This window comes from Panulirus ornatus, chromosome 35 (genome assembly GCF_036320965.1).
Source record: "Panulirus ornatus isolate Po-2019 chromosome 35, ASM3632096v1, whole genome shotgun sequence".
Taxonomy (NCBI): Eukaryota; Metazoa; Arthropoda; class Malacostraca; order Decapoda; family Palinuridae; genus Panulirus; species Panulirus ornatus.
The window spans coordinates 1,142,302-1,159,422 of record NC_092258.1 but is presented as its reverse complement, the minus strand read 5'-3'; the positions used below and the strand labels follow the sequence as shown (position 1 = coordinate 1,159,422).

The 17,121-nt window shown below is 37.1% G+C and overlaps 1 protein-coding gene across 4 annotated transcripts in view; it reads right to left on the bottom strand.

Annotated features, from left to right (window-relative positions):
- Positions 1-974: 974 nt before the first annotated feature.
- The window catches only part of LOC139760059 (uncharacterized), a 55,001-nt gene continuing 38,854 nt past the window's right edge, over positions 975-17,121 (bottom strand). For 3 of the 4 annotated variants that reach the window (XM_071682828.1, XM_071682830.1, XM_071682829.1), the window contains 5 exons: positions 8,582-8,747; positions 6,701-6,813; positions 5,876-6,002; positions 2,966-3,165; positions 975-2,280 (listed from right to left, as the gene is read on the bottom strand). In XM_071682828.1, coding sequence (XP_071538929.1) covers positions 2,140-2,280; positions 2,966-3,165; positions 5,876-6,002; positions 6,701-6,813; positions 8,582-8,747 — 747 coding nt within the window. In that variant the 3' untranslated portion in view covers positions 975-2,139. The remainder of the gene's footprint in view (positions 2,281-2,965; positions 3,166-5,875; positions 6,003-6,700; positions 6,814-8,581; positions 8,748-17,121) is intronic. The other variant, XM_071682831.1, reaches the window with a different exon arrangement.

Sequence of the window (17,121 nt, the reverse complement as noted above, 5' to 3'; positions counted from 1 at the left end):
GATTTGTTCACATTTACTTTGACCTAACTCCTTTTCTAAACTCTCCCAGACTGTCACTAACTTCTAGAGTTTCTATCTAGAAGCTGCCACAAGAGCTGTGTCATCTGCAAAAAGCAGCTGATTCACCTCCCCTACTCCCCCCTATTCCCAACATGCTCTAAACTAAACCTGTCCCTTGCTCCAAGACCTTTGCATTTATGTCCCTCAAAACCCCATCCAAAAACAGATTAATCACAGTGACATCAAACACCCATGACAAAGACCCTCCCTTTCTATGAACTAACTTTCCCTCCTCCCTTCCTATGAGGTTCCTTATATCGCACTTTCCAAGAACAATAATAATTCATATTATGATTATCAAGATGCAAACCTATTGCCAAAAGATAATGAATCTAGGTGGTTTACAGAAAAGCAGTCCTCTATGGGATCCTTTTCTCAAAGAGGGAGAATGGTAAGCTTTTCATTTACCACTTCCTAAATTGGAAGTAAAAACAATATATCAAAAAGGAGGGCCCCATTTCTTAGGTTTTCCACAACTGTACTGCTTTACTAATGGAAAAAAACAAAAATTGACAGCAAAACATTAGGAAAGTCATTGTACATTTGTGCCTAAATTTCATTTTCTTATTCAGTAGTGATGCTGTGACATGGGATATTTCTAATGTAGGCAGTTTCTATTTATCTGAAGTGGATGGTTACAATGCTGATGGATTTGATATGGTCATTTGTTAATTTTTCACATACCTTTTTCATACAAAAGTGTCACAGTCTGTGTTGTCATTTTGCCAGAGCAAAGCAAATACAGCTGGTCAATAGTTGGCATTGATTTTCTGTATTTTTAGATTTAGTAGGTAATATGAATATCTTAATATATCAATAGTCTCATTTCTGGATATGGCTATCTAACCTAATTAAAGGTAACACAGCAGTGTTAAGTAACAGGGTATAGTATGCTGAAATATGAAATAGCTGGCACATATTAATAACTTGTATTAGTAAAAGTCCAAAGTTTACAAAAAACAATTTCCGTATAGCTAGTGATTCCACATGAAATTTCATGAAATATGATAATGACTTTCAGATCTGATTCATGGAATATGCATCAACTTGTGTAACACAGTAAATAGTTTTACAGACATATTGCATTATTGCACTTATATGTAGAGTTTTTGTCATATCTGAAAATATACACTGGATATTAATTGAGCACTAAATTTTAAACTGAATATCTAAATAACTAAAAGACAAAAAATGGGTTAAATTACTGCAAAAAAGAAACACTTATTAAGGACAAACATACATTAAAATATTTGATTCATTTTAACTATATATAAATAACCAATTGAGAGCATGGACTCTGTCTATGCCCTATATAAAACAAAAAGTATTTACAACTCTGAAAAAACAATAATACTATACAGAAAATGAAAATACAGAATTGTGATAAAGATGTCAAAATTTTATGGAATAAGGAACACATCATGTTTATCTTACAGGACAATCCTATAACTACTATACAGTGAACGGAGGGCAACTATGGACTGAGCAGATAAGCACTGGGTGAAGCATGTTAATGATGTAACATTACTCTTGTCATTCTGGATCATCCAAGACTCAAGAATAAAAATGAGATATGTTTACCTTATAGTATACAATGATCTATATACACTTTATACACTTTGTATGAAGGACCTCAAATCTTTATTTTCTATACTAAAGTACTTTAGTATAACAGAAGACTTATTTTGATTTATATAAAAATAACAAATTCATACATACAGTAAACTTCTCAAGAAAGTAAAAGAAAACCTTTTGAAGTAATGTGGTGATACTTCAAATCAAATAACACTGAAAAAGATCACACATTACCACAGCATAGTTACCTTACATACTTATTTGTACACCACACTACATCCAACATAAATTTTTGAAAACCATAGTTAAACTAGGTTTCACTTGAAGATATCAGCTTTTTAAAAGCTTTCTCACCTACTGCTGATAATATGTATCTTGCTCTCATCAATCAATCTGAAGTTTTGTACAACTCTTGCTCCAGTAACCTTACTATACTCAAAATTTTGAACATGTACAATACAAATGTATGCTGGTTTACTTTGGATCTCTAGGAACTACAATGTTTCAAGGCAATGGAGGGTTTGAAAGTCTAGTTTGAAGAATTCGCACTTGTTTGTATAACTTGAGGGCAGGGCCAAGCTTCAGGTTTAAGCCCATCAACACATCAGAACGTGTTAGCATAAGCAATGCTGTCCCATCAATATCCTGGAAAAATATATTTGATGAATTAGGAATGTATCATAGAGAAGCCAAAATATATAATCTTTCAACCTAGAAGATAGTTCATATAGACATCCATGCAAAATAGCTCAAATTTATACATATATGTTGTAGTGGGCTAAAACTTCTTAAAAGACTTTAAGCCACAGAATGCATTTTTGAATTCCTTTGTCAGAGATACAACTGAAACATTGAAAACATTTGCAGAAATATCATCTCTAGAGGTCTGTCCATAATGCAACTGTAATGCAGGGTCTGTTCAGGAACTGTGCCTTTTGGGTTTTAAGATTCAAGAGAAACTGCTATCAAACCATACCATAAATGCCACCCCACAAAGCATGGTTAAGTATGCAGGATCTTTCCTATGTATGTCAGTCACAACACAGTACCTTCTAGTGTTAATGACTTGGTGCTCAAAATATTTACCACAGCATTTAAAAAGGGGGTTTGTTATATTAGTGAATTAGCTCATAATTGCTTACAAATGATACAAGGATATATTAAAAGAAGCGATGACTAAGTTCACTAAAGAGTGGTAGTAAAAAACCAAAAAGACACAAAAAGTGGCAGATAATACAAAGATTATTCTTTATGCAACATTGACAAATATTCTACAAATGTATTTCTCAATTAGTCCTTTGACACAATAATGCCACTTTATATATCGAACCTGTTCTTTAAAGACCTCTGAGACTGTTTTGAAGCCTTTATCATCAAAATACTCCATGATCTGATCCACTGTCCAATGTGTAACATTTGGGATCTCTGGGTTATAAACGCTGTTGTCCCATGAGCCGCTAGATCCACGGCTTTCATCATCAGGTACTGGTGAGTCTCGAGGTGTTGGCAGCCCTGGCAAGCAGTCATAGGCTGGAAATGTGAGAAAAAATATCTTTAATATATAAGTGTGATATCTCACTAAACTATAAGCAAATTTGTAGAATCTACGCTCATCATTAACATCATGCATCATAATGGATACATTTTTAAGAACTAACAAATCTAAAACCAGCTGAAGGGCAACTCTAGACTCCATCAGAATGTTCTTTAATCAACAACAAGCTTAAATTTTCTAGCACCGGTGATTCTCTTTCTACATATATTAATATGACAGTTGCTATGTTTATATGATGGAAATTTTTCACAAAAAAATCATGACATTTCTTCACTACACGTTTTGCTTCATCTGAATAAGTGTGAATTAAATGTCCTACATTCATTTGTATGTAGCATTTATGGATCTGGAGAAGGCATATGATAGAGTTGATAGAGATGCTCTGTGGAAGGTATTAAGAATATATGGTGTGGGTGGCAAGTTGTTAGACGCAGTGAAAAGTTTTTATCGAGGATGTAAGGCATGTGTACGTATAGGAAGAGAGGAAAGTGATTGGTTCTCAGTGAATGTAGGTTTGCGGCAGAGGTGTAAGATGTCTCCATGGTTGTTTAATTTGTTTATGGATGGGGTTGTTAGGGAGGTGAATGCAAGAGTTTTGGAAAGAGGGGCAAAAATGAAGTCTGTTGTGGATGAGAGAGCTTGGGAAGTGAGTCAGTTGTTGTTCGCTGATGATACAGCGCTAGTGGCTGATTCATGTGAGAAACTGCAGAAGCTGGTGACTGAGTTTGGTAAAGTGTGTGAAAGAAGAAAGTTAAGAGTAAATGTGAATAAGAGCAAGGCTATTAGGTACAGTAGGGTTGAGGGTCAAGTCAATTGGGAGGTAAGTTTGAATGGAGAAAAACTGGAGGAAGTAAAGTGTTTTAGATATCTGGGAGTGGATCTGGCAGCGGATGGAACCATGGAAGCGGAAGTGAATCATAGGGTGGGGGAGGGGGCGAAAATCCTGGGAGCCTTGAAGAATGTGTGGAAGTCGAGAACATTATCTCGGAAAGCAAAAATGGGTATGTTTGAAGGAATAGTGGTTCCAACAATGTTGTATGGTTGCGAGGCGTGGGCTATGGATAGAGTTGTGCGCAGGAGGGTGGATGTGCTGGAAATGAGATGTTTGAGTACAATGTGTGGTGTGAGGTGGTTTGATCGAGTAAGTAATGTAAGGGTAAGAGAGATGTGTGGAAATAAAAAGAGCATGGTTGAGAGAGCAGAAGAGGGTGTTTTGAAATGGTTTGGGCACATGGATAGAATGAGTGAGGAAAGATTGACCAAGAGGATATATGTGTCAGAGGTGGAGGGAACGAGGAGAAGTGGGAGACCAAATTGGAGGTGGAAAGATGGAGTGAAAAAGATTTTGAGTGATCGGGGCCTGAACATGCAAGAGGGTGAAAGGCAGGCAAGGAATAGAGTGAATTGGATCGATGTGGTATACCGGGGTTGACGTGCTGTCAGTGGATTGAATCAGGGCATGTGAAGCATCTGGGGTAAACCATGGAAAGCAGTGTGGGACCTGGATGTGGAAAGGGAGCTGTGGTTTCGGGCATTATTGCATGACAGCTAGAGACTGAGTGTGAACGAATGAGGCCTTTGTTGTCTTTTCCTAGTGCTACCCCGCACACATGAGGGGGGAGGGGGATGGTATTCCATGTGTGGCGAGGTGGTGATTGGGAATGAATAAAGGCAGACAGTGTGAATTATGTGCATGGGTATATATGTATGTGTCTGTGTGTATATATATGTGTACATTGAGATGTATAGGTATGTATATTTGCGTGTGTGGACGTGTGTGTATATACATGTGTATGGGGGTGGGTTGGGCCATTTCTTTCGTCTGTTTCCTTGTGCTACCTCACAAACGCGGGAGACAGCAAAAAAAAAAAAAAAAAAAAAAAAAAAAAAAAAAAAAAAAAATCCTCCCTTTATTCTTGAAATACACGAGACATTTCAGGCACACAATCACTGCCCATCTTCATTCATATTGATTATATATGATACAATATAAAGAACAAAATAGGAATGAATCACATCTTGAAGTATTACTGATGATAGTGGTGATGTAGACAGCATGTTGATTAATGAAATTTTTCCTCATAGTGGTGATGTAGACAGCATGTTGATTAATGAAATTTTTCCTCAGAGTTGATGCTTCACAGAGCTGTCTATAGGGGTCAAATTAAGTGGGTCAATGGTTGAGGGGTTTGTGAAAATCTATTTATCTATCATTATCAAAGACTTTCTATTTTAAAAGGAGTGCATCAAATTCAAAAATATGTGCACCTGTCAGAAAGCTAGTAAATCAATATTGTGTACCTTGAAAACCTGAGATAGCATTCTACTCCTAGCGTGAATAACAGAAAACAACAATATAGCATACTGAACATCATCATACCAAAGAAAAATATTAATGCAGCTCAGTAAGTGTTATTCCAAACACAGTTCCAGTATGAATTTCAAACTCATTAATGCATCCTCATATACAAGTTGAAATGATTTAGTTTTACATTTAAGATTTTCTTATATGTTAAACAATCCTGAACAGCAAACATTGAACTTGTTATTTCTAAAGCATATAAAATAATTACTTAATGAATATAATAAAACCCTCCTGACATGATAAAATTACTGAACCAAAGTTTCTGTTTTGCTGAATCTAAATTTTGATGCCCATAAGAAAAAGCTTAAGGGACTACTTACGACTCTGTGAGGACTGTGGAGAACAAGCAATACATATCCAGGAGCCTTGTGGTTGTTCATTAAGGGGTGGTTGGTGGCAGGTCAGATGGTAGGCTCGGTCACATTCATCACAGAAAATCAGGGTTCCCTGTGATGTTCAGTTTGATCATTAGCATCATACACTGAATTTATGTCAAGCTATGTAAAATTCTTCAAAATTAACTCAATATGATATATTGAATAAAAATTCAGATCACAATTTATAATTGTGTCTTAACAAGTATTAACAAGTCAAATTCATATTTTCTCATGCTATGCTCATGCTATGATGCATACCATAAGCATATTCTTTATATCCTGATGAAAAATTCTCCTAATCAATCTTCTTTACCTTCTCTCTGATGAGGGGCTCTGGTAAGATGTCAGGCACTATGTCTACTTCCAAGCCACTCTCAAATACAGATTTCTACAATTCTACTTCCATGAATACCATTTGTATTCAGCTCAACAACTCAGTGTGTTACAATAAATACTTATGTGATACATAATTTCATTAGCATACAATAAATGCTCAAACTATAAATAATTTGATCATTAAACATATGAAACTATCCTAAAATGAACATAAGCTGCATACTTCTTCAACTAACAAACACCACATTACCAATTCAATTTTACTATTTTCAATAAACTGCCTAAAACATCAATTTATTCAACTTCGTGAAAATTAATATCAATCTAAAATGTAACGATGATTGTATTTTACTAGAAAGAGTATGTACAAGCAAAAGATTTTCAAATATTCATCTTTTCTACAATGGAGCAAATGGCATAAATAATCCTTACTATATTGTGATCCATGTTACAGATGGCACAATGCTTGCAATCCATACAGGTCCATGGTCCCAAGCGACTTCGCACAGCTAACTCTGCACTATATCCCAGACAGCTCGGATGGGCTGAAGTATGAAAGGAAAGGGAAATATGTAAATGCATATAAGTGTAGCTACACTACTTATGGTAAACGTACAACTAACTATTACACAGCTAATTCTGCACTGTAACCCAAACAGCTTGGATGGGCTGAGGTATGGAATGGATGAAGGCAGCAAGTATGAATATGTACATGTATATATATGTATATGTCTGTGCATGTATGTGGAAATGTACATGTATGTATATGGGCATTTATTTATATGTGTATATGAGGGGTTTGGCCGTTCTTTGCCTGTTTCCTTGCGCTACCTCGCTGATGCAGGAAACAGCGATTAAGTATAATAATAATAAGTAACCATATACTCTTTCTTTCGTGCTAGTTAAACTTTCCCCAACTTAGCAGGGGAGGGCCTGGAGGAGACAACTGTGCTAAAGAAGAAATATCCTTGCTTGGCTCCTTCCTTTCATGCTTTTTATGGAAAATAATAATAAAGGAAGGGAGGGTTTTGAAAAGCAAATATAGTGTAGCTCAAAAATCACACTATGTATATAGGACTCAGAATAATTACTGGTCGACTAATTGCAAACACTGAACAAATTCACAAAGTGAAACAAAAAAATTCTAATACAATCTCAACCCTCAGTTCTTTCCAACAGCACTAGACTTCCATCAAACCAAAACCATCAACTCCAAAGAAGAAATAAAAACATTATCCTTGCTTCACATCTCAGTAACCTATACAAGAAATCCACATCTTTCCTAACAAATAAGTCACTAACAAAACATACAAATACTGAAATGACGAGATATAAACAACCAGCTTCCCATCCCAGTCTTAAAACTCCACTAGACATACATTCACTTTAAACTACTCCTTAAGCATGTACGGGTCATGCTTTCTCTTCTGCATTCCAGATACCACACATCCTTTCAACATGACAAACACCATTTCAACATTTTATAAAACCCTTCACACCCAAGATGAAACTTCCACAACGAAAATAATGAACATTTAACCCTCAGTTTCCCTCAGATCACTCAGCAAAAACACAATTACATCAACACATTTTATAGCTTATGGTCCTGCCCCACAGACACAGCTGGCTTTCTGAGCACTAAGGGAGCCCTCAAAAAGAGATTTCTTTGGCAGAAACATACGGCATACATGTTCCTGGACTCCACCTGCAAGTGGCAACTCCATATGTGAGAAGTTACCTTAACAAAGGTTGTATCAGCAGTAGATGGAAAAAAGTACAGTGTTACCAAAGACCTTCTCTCCATAAAGAAAACTACCTTTCTCTGATCCTGCAGTGATAGCTTCTTAAAAGAGGTCTCAGGCTATATATCTAACTTGATAAGTATGGTATAATCAACACAATTTACTTAAGTACCAAACACAAAGATTCTAATTTCAAATAAAATCAGAAACTAAATGTGAAAAACGACTGCATAGTAGTAACAGAACACACTTTGTTCGTGTTTTTCCCCCAAAACATAAAAAAATAATATATATACTTCTGACAGTAAATAAACATTGAAAGTTTGCAATGCTGAACATGTCTTGAACTGCATTTGAAGTTTAATCCTTACACTGAAAAATTCAAAAGAGAAATATAAACTTTCCCATAAAATCTGAGTATCAATACTTATGCCATCAAGTTTTGGCAGATATAAGCTATCCTATCACCTTCAAATGCAATTTTACAACAAAGAGTTCCTTTTATACACCACCTCATCCTTATTTCTGTATGACAGCAAACCTCTCATATATTCTAAACTGTGATACTCACCTCTAGCTGAGCACCTATGGCACACCAGCAGGTCCTCTTGAACACTATGTTGGTTGACAGTCTGGAAACAAACATCGCAGCGGTATACTGCCCTCTTCTTACCAGCAACAGCTAGTCCACCCTCACTCGGATCAAAAACTTTCTTAGCTCGCTGCCAAGAAAACACCTTGGTGAATAAAAATTATGAAATTTCAAAAAATTACGAAATAATCTTAAAAGCTTAAAAATTATTGTTACAGTATATGAAACAAACTGTGCAATATTGAGTTATTCATGTTGCAGTGAATGAATACAGTAGCTGTTATGTACATTATTCACTCCATGAAACTGGGAGCAGATTTATTCATGACTGAAAAGATGAACATGTAAGAGTTTCCTTGCTATTCCTGTTCCCTAAGTTTATGATTTCAGTGAAAGGCCAACTATTTGATCATGATGGGACCTATGACAAAACAGACGCATGGAAAAGTTGGATCCCCTTAGGGCTGGTTGATAAATGGGTACCTGGCATAGGTGTGTGCATAAGAGTACAGATATGGTACATATATACAAGGGGCAGGGCAACATGAATGTAAAACTCTCTCCCCATAACTACGCCTGCCAGAGGTTACACTAAGTGAAAATCACCTTTAGGGAGGCTCTGTTATCATCTAATGAAAGTGCACAATCTCATCGAAGAACTTTCCCATTAAGTCTGTCATCTGTTCTCGACGCTACCACGATAATGCGTAACATGGTGTGTGTGTGTGTGTGTGTGTGTATATATATATATATATATATATATATATATATATATATATATATATATATATATATATATATAAACAGGAGCACCATTAAGAAAAGGAAACACTAGAATCCCGACCGCACTTCCGAGGGTTAGCTACAGAATGAAAACAGATGCAATAAAGGTTATATATAGAGAACGGGGTCTATAACCTGTAATTTGTAAGATGCGAGGTTGGCACAAGGGTCTGCGTGACCCACCCTCTATCTGACTTTAACCTGACATCTACATGACCTGACCTGAGGGAGATTTGGGAAATTGTCAACCTCACCACTTACTAATTACAAGGCTACAGACTCCATTCCATGTTTCCTTCGGTTCTGCATATATAACTTCTATTGCATCATATTCTCACTCTGTAACTAGTTATCTGAAAAAGTGATAATACACGAAAGAGCTCAGGATTCCCATGTTTTCTTTACCTAGCGAGGTTTCTGCATACATGATGTCACGCGGTTGTTGCAATTCATACACACACTCACACACAAACACAAAAGGAGAGATGCAAGAATAATACATCTAAACCCTATGACCCCTTTAATGGGACTCCTACATCATCTCGAAGTAGGAACATTATGGACACACTTGCAGCGGGAACCCAAAAGTGAGAAACTCCCCTTAGAACTAAAAAAAAAAAAAAAAAAAAAAAAAATCAACATACCCAGACAATCGCCAACCCGGTAAGATAAACAACCTGTGACTGATACCCTTTACAAAATGAACTACAAAACTCCACCTAACAACTTGTTAGCCTACCCTGTCGGATAATCAGTTGAACAAGTTTTGTGGTAATGATTCTGCTACTATAATATATCCTGACAGCAAACCTTCACAGTAACCACGACCCCACTATCCTGCCGCTGACCTTGTTTTTGGGGCCGTGCTAGGAATCCTTTCTCATTTAATGATGAAATAAAAGTCACTGGTGACGGGCATCCATTTTAATTAGTTTTGACCTACTCATAATATAATGAAAAGGAGAAACGTCGATAGTACGCATGTTTCTTCACCAGATTATGCCAAGCTACAAACAGCGGCGGAGTGACAGTAATGGGTCGATAATGGAAACGCTTCGTATTTGGGGTGTTAACAACCTAAAACCACGGAGAAAATGGCAACAGTTGAATAAGTACAACTTCAGAGTTACTTGAGTTATGCGCCTGAAGCAAGAAACACAGTGCCTGTGATGTGATGCATGTATGATAAAGTTTCTGGCAAATAATGCGTCAAGAAAGAATCATTTACAGCTTCATCGGGAGCGCCTCAAAACAATGATGAAGTTGCCTGCCCTGAGTTTAACTCATCGAGAATCTAAGTCTTATATGTAAGTAACCAGGAGTAAAGTTAGGTAAAATGTGTGCGATTAAAACTTCACGGGATCTACTTACGGTAAGGGTTGCTATCAGTCGTCCATTATTATGTTGGGATACGGACTTAACAGATTACAGTATTGCAATATCAAAAACTCACGTCACATCTATGGGACGCAGGATAAAAGACTGCATGGTGCAGAATCCAATATCTTACATGTAAAAGACATTTTGAGTGCCCCTCGAATGACCATTAATGGCAGCTTTGTCCGCATGGTCATATCAATGCGAGATCAAATGAAATATAAATTCGTGTTGCGTAAACAAATCAGTCGCACTTGAACCCACATTTTCAATGACCGTGAAAAGAACGATTCATTCCAAACGCACCTTTGATGATAAACTCTATACCACTTGTTTACCCCGTAAATTCCAACTTTTATACCTACATTATACGATCTGCGCACGAAAAACGCAATATTTCCAACACTCCTATTGTCAAACATTCAACATTTAGCCCTAAATTTGGTATATTTCCATGGGTATTCACGACACCATTGTTTTTGTTTCACAAATCTGTCTGTAACAGACACGACTGTTTACAAAGTCCCTCTTACTTATTCCTAATCGATTAATTTTCTGACCTGTTCACTTCTAAGTTTGAGATCGCGGTAAATCTATATCCTACATCCTATTTCTAGCAATAGACCAAGAAAACAATTCAGAAAATTCTCGACTTAGAATAGTGGCTGGCTATTTGGGCTTTAGATCTAGGTTTTTATGGCGTTTAACGTCGTAATGAACATCAATCGAAAAAACCTTTAACATCTTCAGGTTTTCGAAACAATTCTAAGGCCATACCGCTCTCACTACATAGGTCCCAAGCGCAATTACTAACAGAAATTTTCACCTCATTACAAAGATCCTTCGCAAATTACGCGAAAACACTTTCCAGCCGGTATGGAAAACTGCACATAATACATTGCTTTCCATAAACAATATGAACTACACTCCTCTGTTAAAATTTAGTCTTATACCTTAAAAAAAAAAAGGACTAATATGCCACAAACTCTTCTGAGCCCCAAGGTCCCAAAACAATAGATGAAGTTCTCATACTTCTCGTAAACCCATCAAAATACCCTTAATATACACAATTTTTACACCTCGTAATACCTTCAGGAATGCTTTCAAAAGTTCAAGTTTCCTTAAACTCAAGGAAGAAGGGTATAGTTTGAAATAATGATGCAATATAAAAGGTTCTACCATAAAAAATATATGATACACTCTGTCTTGTATAATCATACCATAGAACTGGTTACCTGAAGACTCTCTCTCTCTCTCTCTCTCTCGTAACCACTTAAACGACTGTACTGAACACATACAATATAGCTTATGACATTATCACCATGGAAATGCAATTACGTCTAACCTAGTTTTTCCGCCAATAGTAATTAGTTACATATCACTTGGGTAGTTCTACAACGCAATGTAAACTTCCATGGATAGTCAGTCAGCTGAAAGGTGAATTCCACAACGGACCTGCATTAAAATAAACCAAATAGAGCGACTGTAAACATTTTAACACTCCTCATCAGAGAGGGCGACTGACTGACGTACATATACATTCCGAGAAGGCGATCATGCTGAATATGTTTAAACATTAGTCACTACATTTTCTATCCATAATTTTATCCTTGTTAAATCATTACAAATTACTGGGGGTAAGCCCCATATCTGAAAATAGGAATATTTCTGATAAAGGTGACGAGATTGCAAAGAACGAGTTAATCCAAAATAATATTTTTCGCAGCCGGGACAATGGCAGGTCCGATCTACCTTTACCTCTAAGTTGGAGAACTCTTCTTCGTCCTTATTAAACCCAATTTGAATTATGTAGCACGAATGGCAATTCTGCATAAGTAAGAAATCTACCATACAATACTTTGAGATTTACGTTCAAACTTGCCCTTGACACCTGAAGAAAGTTTACCCATACAGCCGGTCCTGCCATGGGAGGCACTTGTCCTCTCGTCGACCCCTTCATTCTATTGTAAGAACTGTGTCCTTGATCCTACCAGTCCTTCCGGTTGTCCTGTTTCAAGAGGTGTTACCTTTCCTCTATTCGAACCGAACCACATTTCATAACCGTAAAATCCGACTACGGATGACTGGTGTGGGCTGCTGGTCTCAAGACTTACGCTCTGGGGTCACTTCAGTTTCCATTGTAACTTGGAATCCACCCAAGCATCGCTACGCCCACGAACATCCATTTTTGTTGCCAGATCATACCTTTCTAGTAAAAATGCAGATGCGATGAAGAGTAGTGACCACGCCCTAACCATCTCACACCACCATTATCACAACCAACACAACTGTCATCACTATCATGATCCAATTTAACTTTCACCCCGTCTATAATGTAATCACCTTTCACCATCAGCATCAAGCAGCACCACCAACACCAATAACAACGGCTATACATACCACTTGTGATGCTCAACACCAACAAAATTACCGGTACCATCACCATCACTATAAATATCCCTAAAGCTACTACTGTCATTATGTCAACATTTCGATTAATGTCACCACTACCACTATTCATTATCAATGACTGTTAAGACTGTGTTAATCATTAGAGCGTTCACAGTAATCACCAACACACACTGACTACAGCCACCGCCACCAATACTACTACCAAATTACTATTAACCTCCTTCATATCCACAACTGCAGGCATCACTACCACCACAAATATCTAGCACTCCAACAAATGCTTATGTTATCGTCAATCCCACCATAATCAACATATCGCACCCACAATAACCAATACTAGTCATCAACAGAAAACACCACTACATCCCACTATACCATTACATCTAACTGCAACAGTTCCCGTCAGCTTAGAACACTATTATCCCCACTGTAAACAACTTTATGTCATTAATGTTTGCCTAGCTATTTACCAATAATATTTTATCCTATCGCCCACCACTTCAACCATCATAGCTACAATCGCCACTAGTTATATCACCATTACATACAGAGGTGGTGGACGGCGGTACTGAAAGTAAAAGTTATGTTGACAAAATCTGGTACGCGGAGTCATGGAGGTAGGTACAGGTGTACCTGGAACGGTGAAGTGATGATGTTCACGTGAAGGTTTGTAAAACGGTTAGATGTGATGAATGTGGCATGTGTTGGCGTCAGCTAAGGCAAGAACACGTAGGTGGCAGCATTGCATGGGATGTCGGTCGGTGTTGGCTTACGTAATACGCAGGTCTGTTAATTGTCCAGGCTGGCCTACACAAGTCCTGCTCCCACCTCACTTACCACTGAAATAAGTACTTTAATTTCTTTAAATTCTAAAGGGTTAGCTGTAACATTAAACTATGCAATTGTCATTTACTATACAAATATAACGGCATATAATTCCCTGTCCTCATGAACAAGAAACAGAGACCGAGAAAACTATCGGTTCAAAAAGACAGAATATCAGTAAGACTTTTTGGGCTAAGAAGAACGGTTCTAATGGTTGCCAATAATAGGGTAGTTTCTACCTTTCTTCGGCCTCGTCGGAGCGGAATAATGCGTGAGAGTACTCTTAAGTTACCCCAAAGTGAATATTAGAAGGCGTCATACATGTGCGTTTAACATCATCCCCATTATAGAAAACGCTGACGCAAAATTGCTGGCCAAACTATTTCTTCTCGTAATGAAGTTTCATGATCAAACACTAAACTTTAGTTACTTTCAGTCATTCACATGGTTGGCCATTTATTTTCTTGATACTGCAACATAACTTATCAAACCAATAACTATCGTGTAACTGAATGTCCAAAGTTAAATTTGGAGGCGACATTTTCCTATTAACTCGACTCTGAGAAATGGGGTAAACAGCCTATACTTGCCACATTCCATTCACCATGGGAAATATACTGCGTTGCTTCTCTATATCTATGTTACCTATTCCTTCTACAAGAATAATTCTATTTTCTGAATATTTTGTCAGTTTAACACAAAACACTACTCACTCCTTCAGGATGTTTCACGTCTCGAATACCACAACCCTATATTGACTCGGGGAACTCTTCAGTGGAAGACCCAAGTTAACGAACGCTTAGTTACCCGTATCTTCCAAAACTTCCTAGGATACGTGGAAACGACATGCCAAGCTCAGGTCTAAGGAAAATAATAATAATAAAAATGCAGGGGACTGATATCAGAGCTATCGATTTCGGAAATTATTCATCGCATCCAAATTGAATGCGATGTTTCTCCGATAAACAACAATCTCGCCTCTGAACGATGAAAGTACTTGGTCAAAAGATTTTCAAACTGCCCAAGTTCTACCAATCAGTTTTCATGTTTCGCCACTTATCAAAATCCATGTACATATTGCTAATCAAGAAACATTTCTTAGTGAACATAAGTTCTGTTACCACAAAGATGATACCGAAACACGCCACTACACATTAAAAGCTGAAACCGCAGACCCGGTTGTTATATTACCAAATCATTTAACTAGTAAAAGAGCGGAATACAAAAGTGGCACACCGCGTAAGTCTGGTCATCCAAATGGAAAAAGGTTTTAATATGAACGTAGTAAATCATCAGTGATGACATGAGATTTATAGCCAGGTGGTGCTTCTTACCTTCACCACACTCAGACACCTTCTGACACACCTGCCATGGCCATCTCCACTCTCCAAACATTAGTCTTGTTGCTCCACATCAACGAACATTCCACCTTGGTTAACACACTGAAGTACAAGCTAGGACATATGACTAATAAACACGTTTATCTCAAATTTTCAAAGACAATCGAACGCACTTTACATTTATGCTCTTGATAAGACTATCATAGAGCAACACTAACAATGTTTAGAAGTCTCTCTTCGTCAAGGACAGGACATTTATGCAACCAGGGATCTTTCCACTGCCTTTGAATGCGCGCGCGCGCTCACACACACACACACACACACATATATATATATATTTTTTTTTTATACTTTGTCGCTGTCTCCCGCGTTTGCGAGGTATATATATATATATATATATATATATATATATATATATATATATATATATATATATATATATGTATGTATGTATATACATGTGTATGGGGGTGGGTTGGGCCATTTCTTTCGTCTGTTTCCTTGCGCTACCTCGCAAACGCGGGAGACAGCGACAAAGCAAAATAATAATAATAATAATAATAAATATATATATATATATATATATATATATATATATATATATATATATATATATATATATATATATATATATTATCCCTGGGGATAGGGGAGAAAGAATACTTCCCACGTATTCCCTGCGTGTCGTAGAAGGCGACTAAAAGGGAAGGGAGCGGGGGGCTGGAAATCCTCCCCTCTCGTTTTTTTTTTAATTTTCCAAAAGAAGGAACAGAGAAGGGGGCCAGGTGAGGATATTCCCTCAAAGGCCCAGTCCTCTGTTCTTAACGCTATCTCACTATCGCGGGAAATGGCGAATAGTATGAAAAATATATATATATATATATATATATATATATATATATATATATATATATATATATATATATATATATATATATATATATATATCAATACACAACCCCGACCAAATGAAGTGCCAAGATGTCAAAGTGATTCATCCATAACAGAAACATTAACCATTCGCTAATCAGGCTATACACAATCTATTTTGTCTCCTACATTTTGGCATCAATAGGAATTCTTCGTTTTCGTAAATGACTCTAAGACGGTATCACTTTACTGAAGAGAACTAATGAAGATCTTCGCATGTGTGCATGTATGAGTAAGATTACACCTACCTCAAGTACCAAAATGATTTCGCAAAAACAAAAGGCTTGTGTAGCACCTCCCATCTAGCAGTTACGAGTATTTACGTCGGGATTTTTGTCAAAAGACACGTGTGGCTAACGCTAGACATGGAAAAATCCAGTTAATATTAGCGGGTCATGTGCCTTTACTTTTTGTCGTATTAGTATGAGTGGAGAATGTCTGTACAATGAATGCTCCAACCCAACGAAAAATAGAGAGAGAGAGAAAGATACTGTGGGGAGGAAACAAGGCGATATATATATATATATATATATATATATATATATATATATATATATATATATATATATATTTCCAGTGGGGGGCTGGAAATCCTCCCCTCTCGTTTTTTTTTAATTTTCCAAAAGAAGGAACAGAGAAGGGGGCTAGATGAGGATATTCCCCCAAAGACCCAGTCCTCTGTTCTTAACGCTACCTCGCTAACGCGGGAAATGGCAAATAGTTTGAATATATTTTTTTTTTTTCATACTATTCGCCATTTCCCGCGATAGCGAGGTAGCGTTAAGAACAGAGGACTGGGCCTTTGAGGGAATATCCTCACCTGGCCCTCTTCTCTGTACCTTCTTTTGGAAA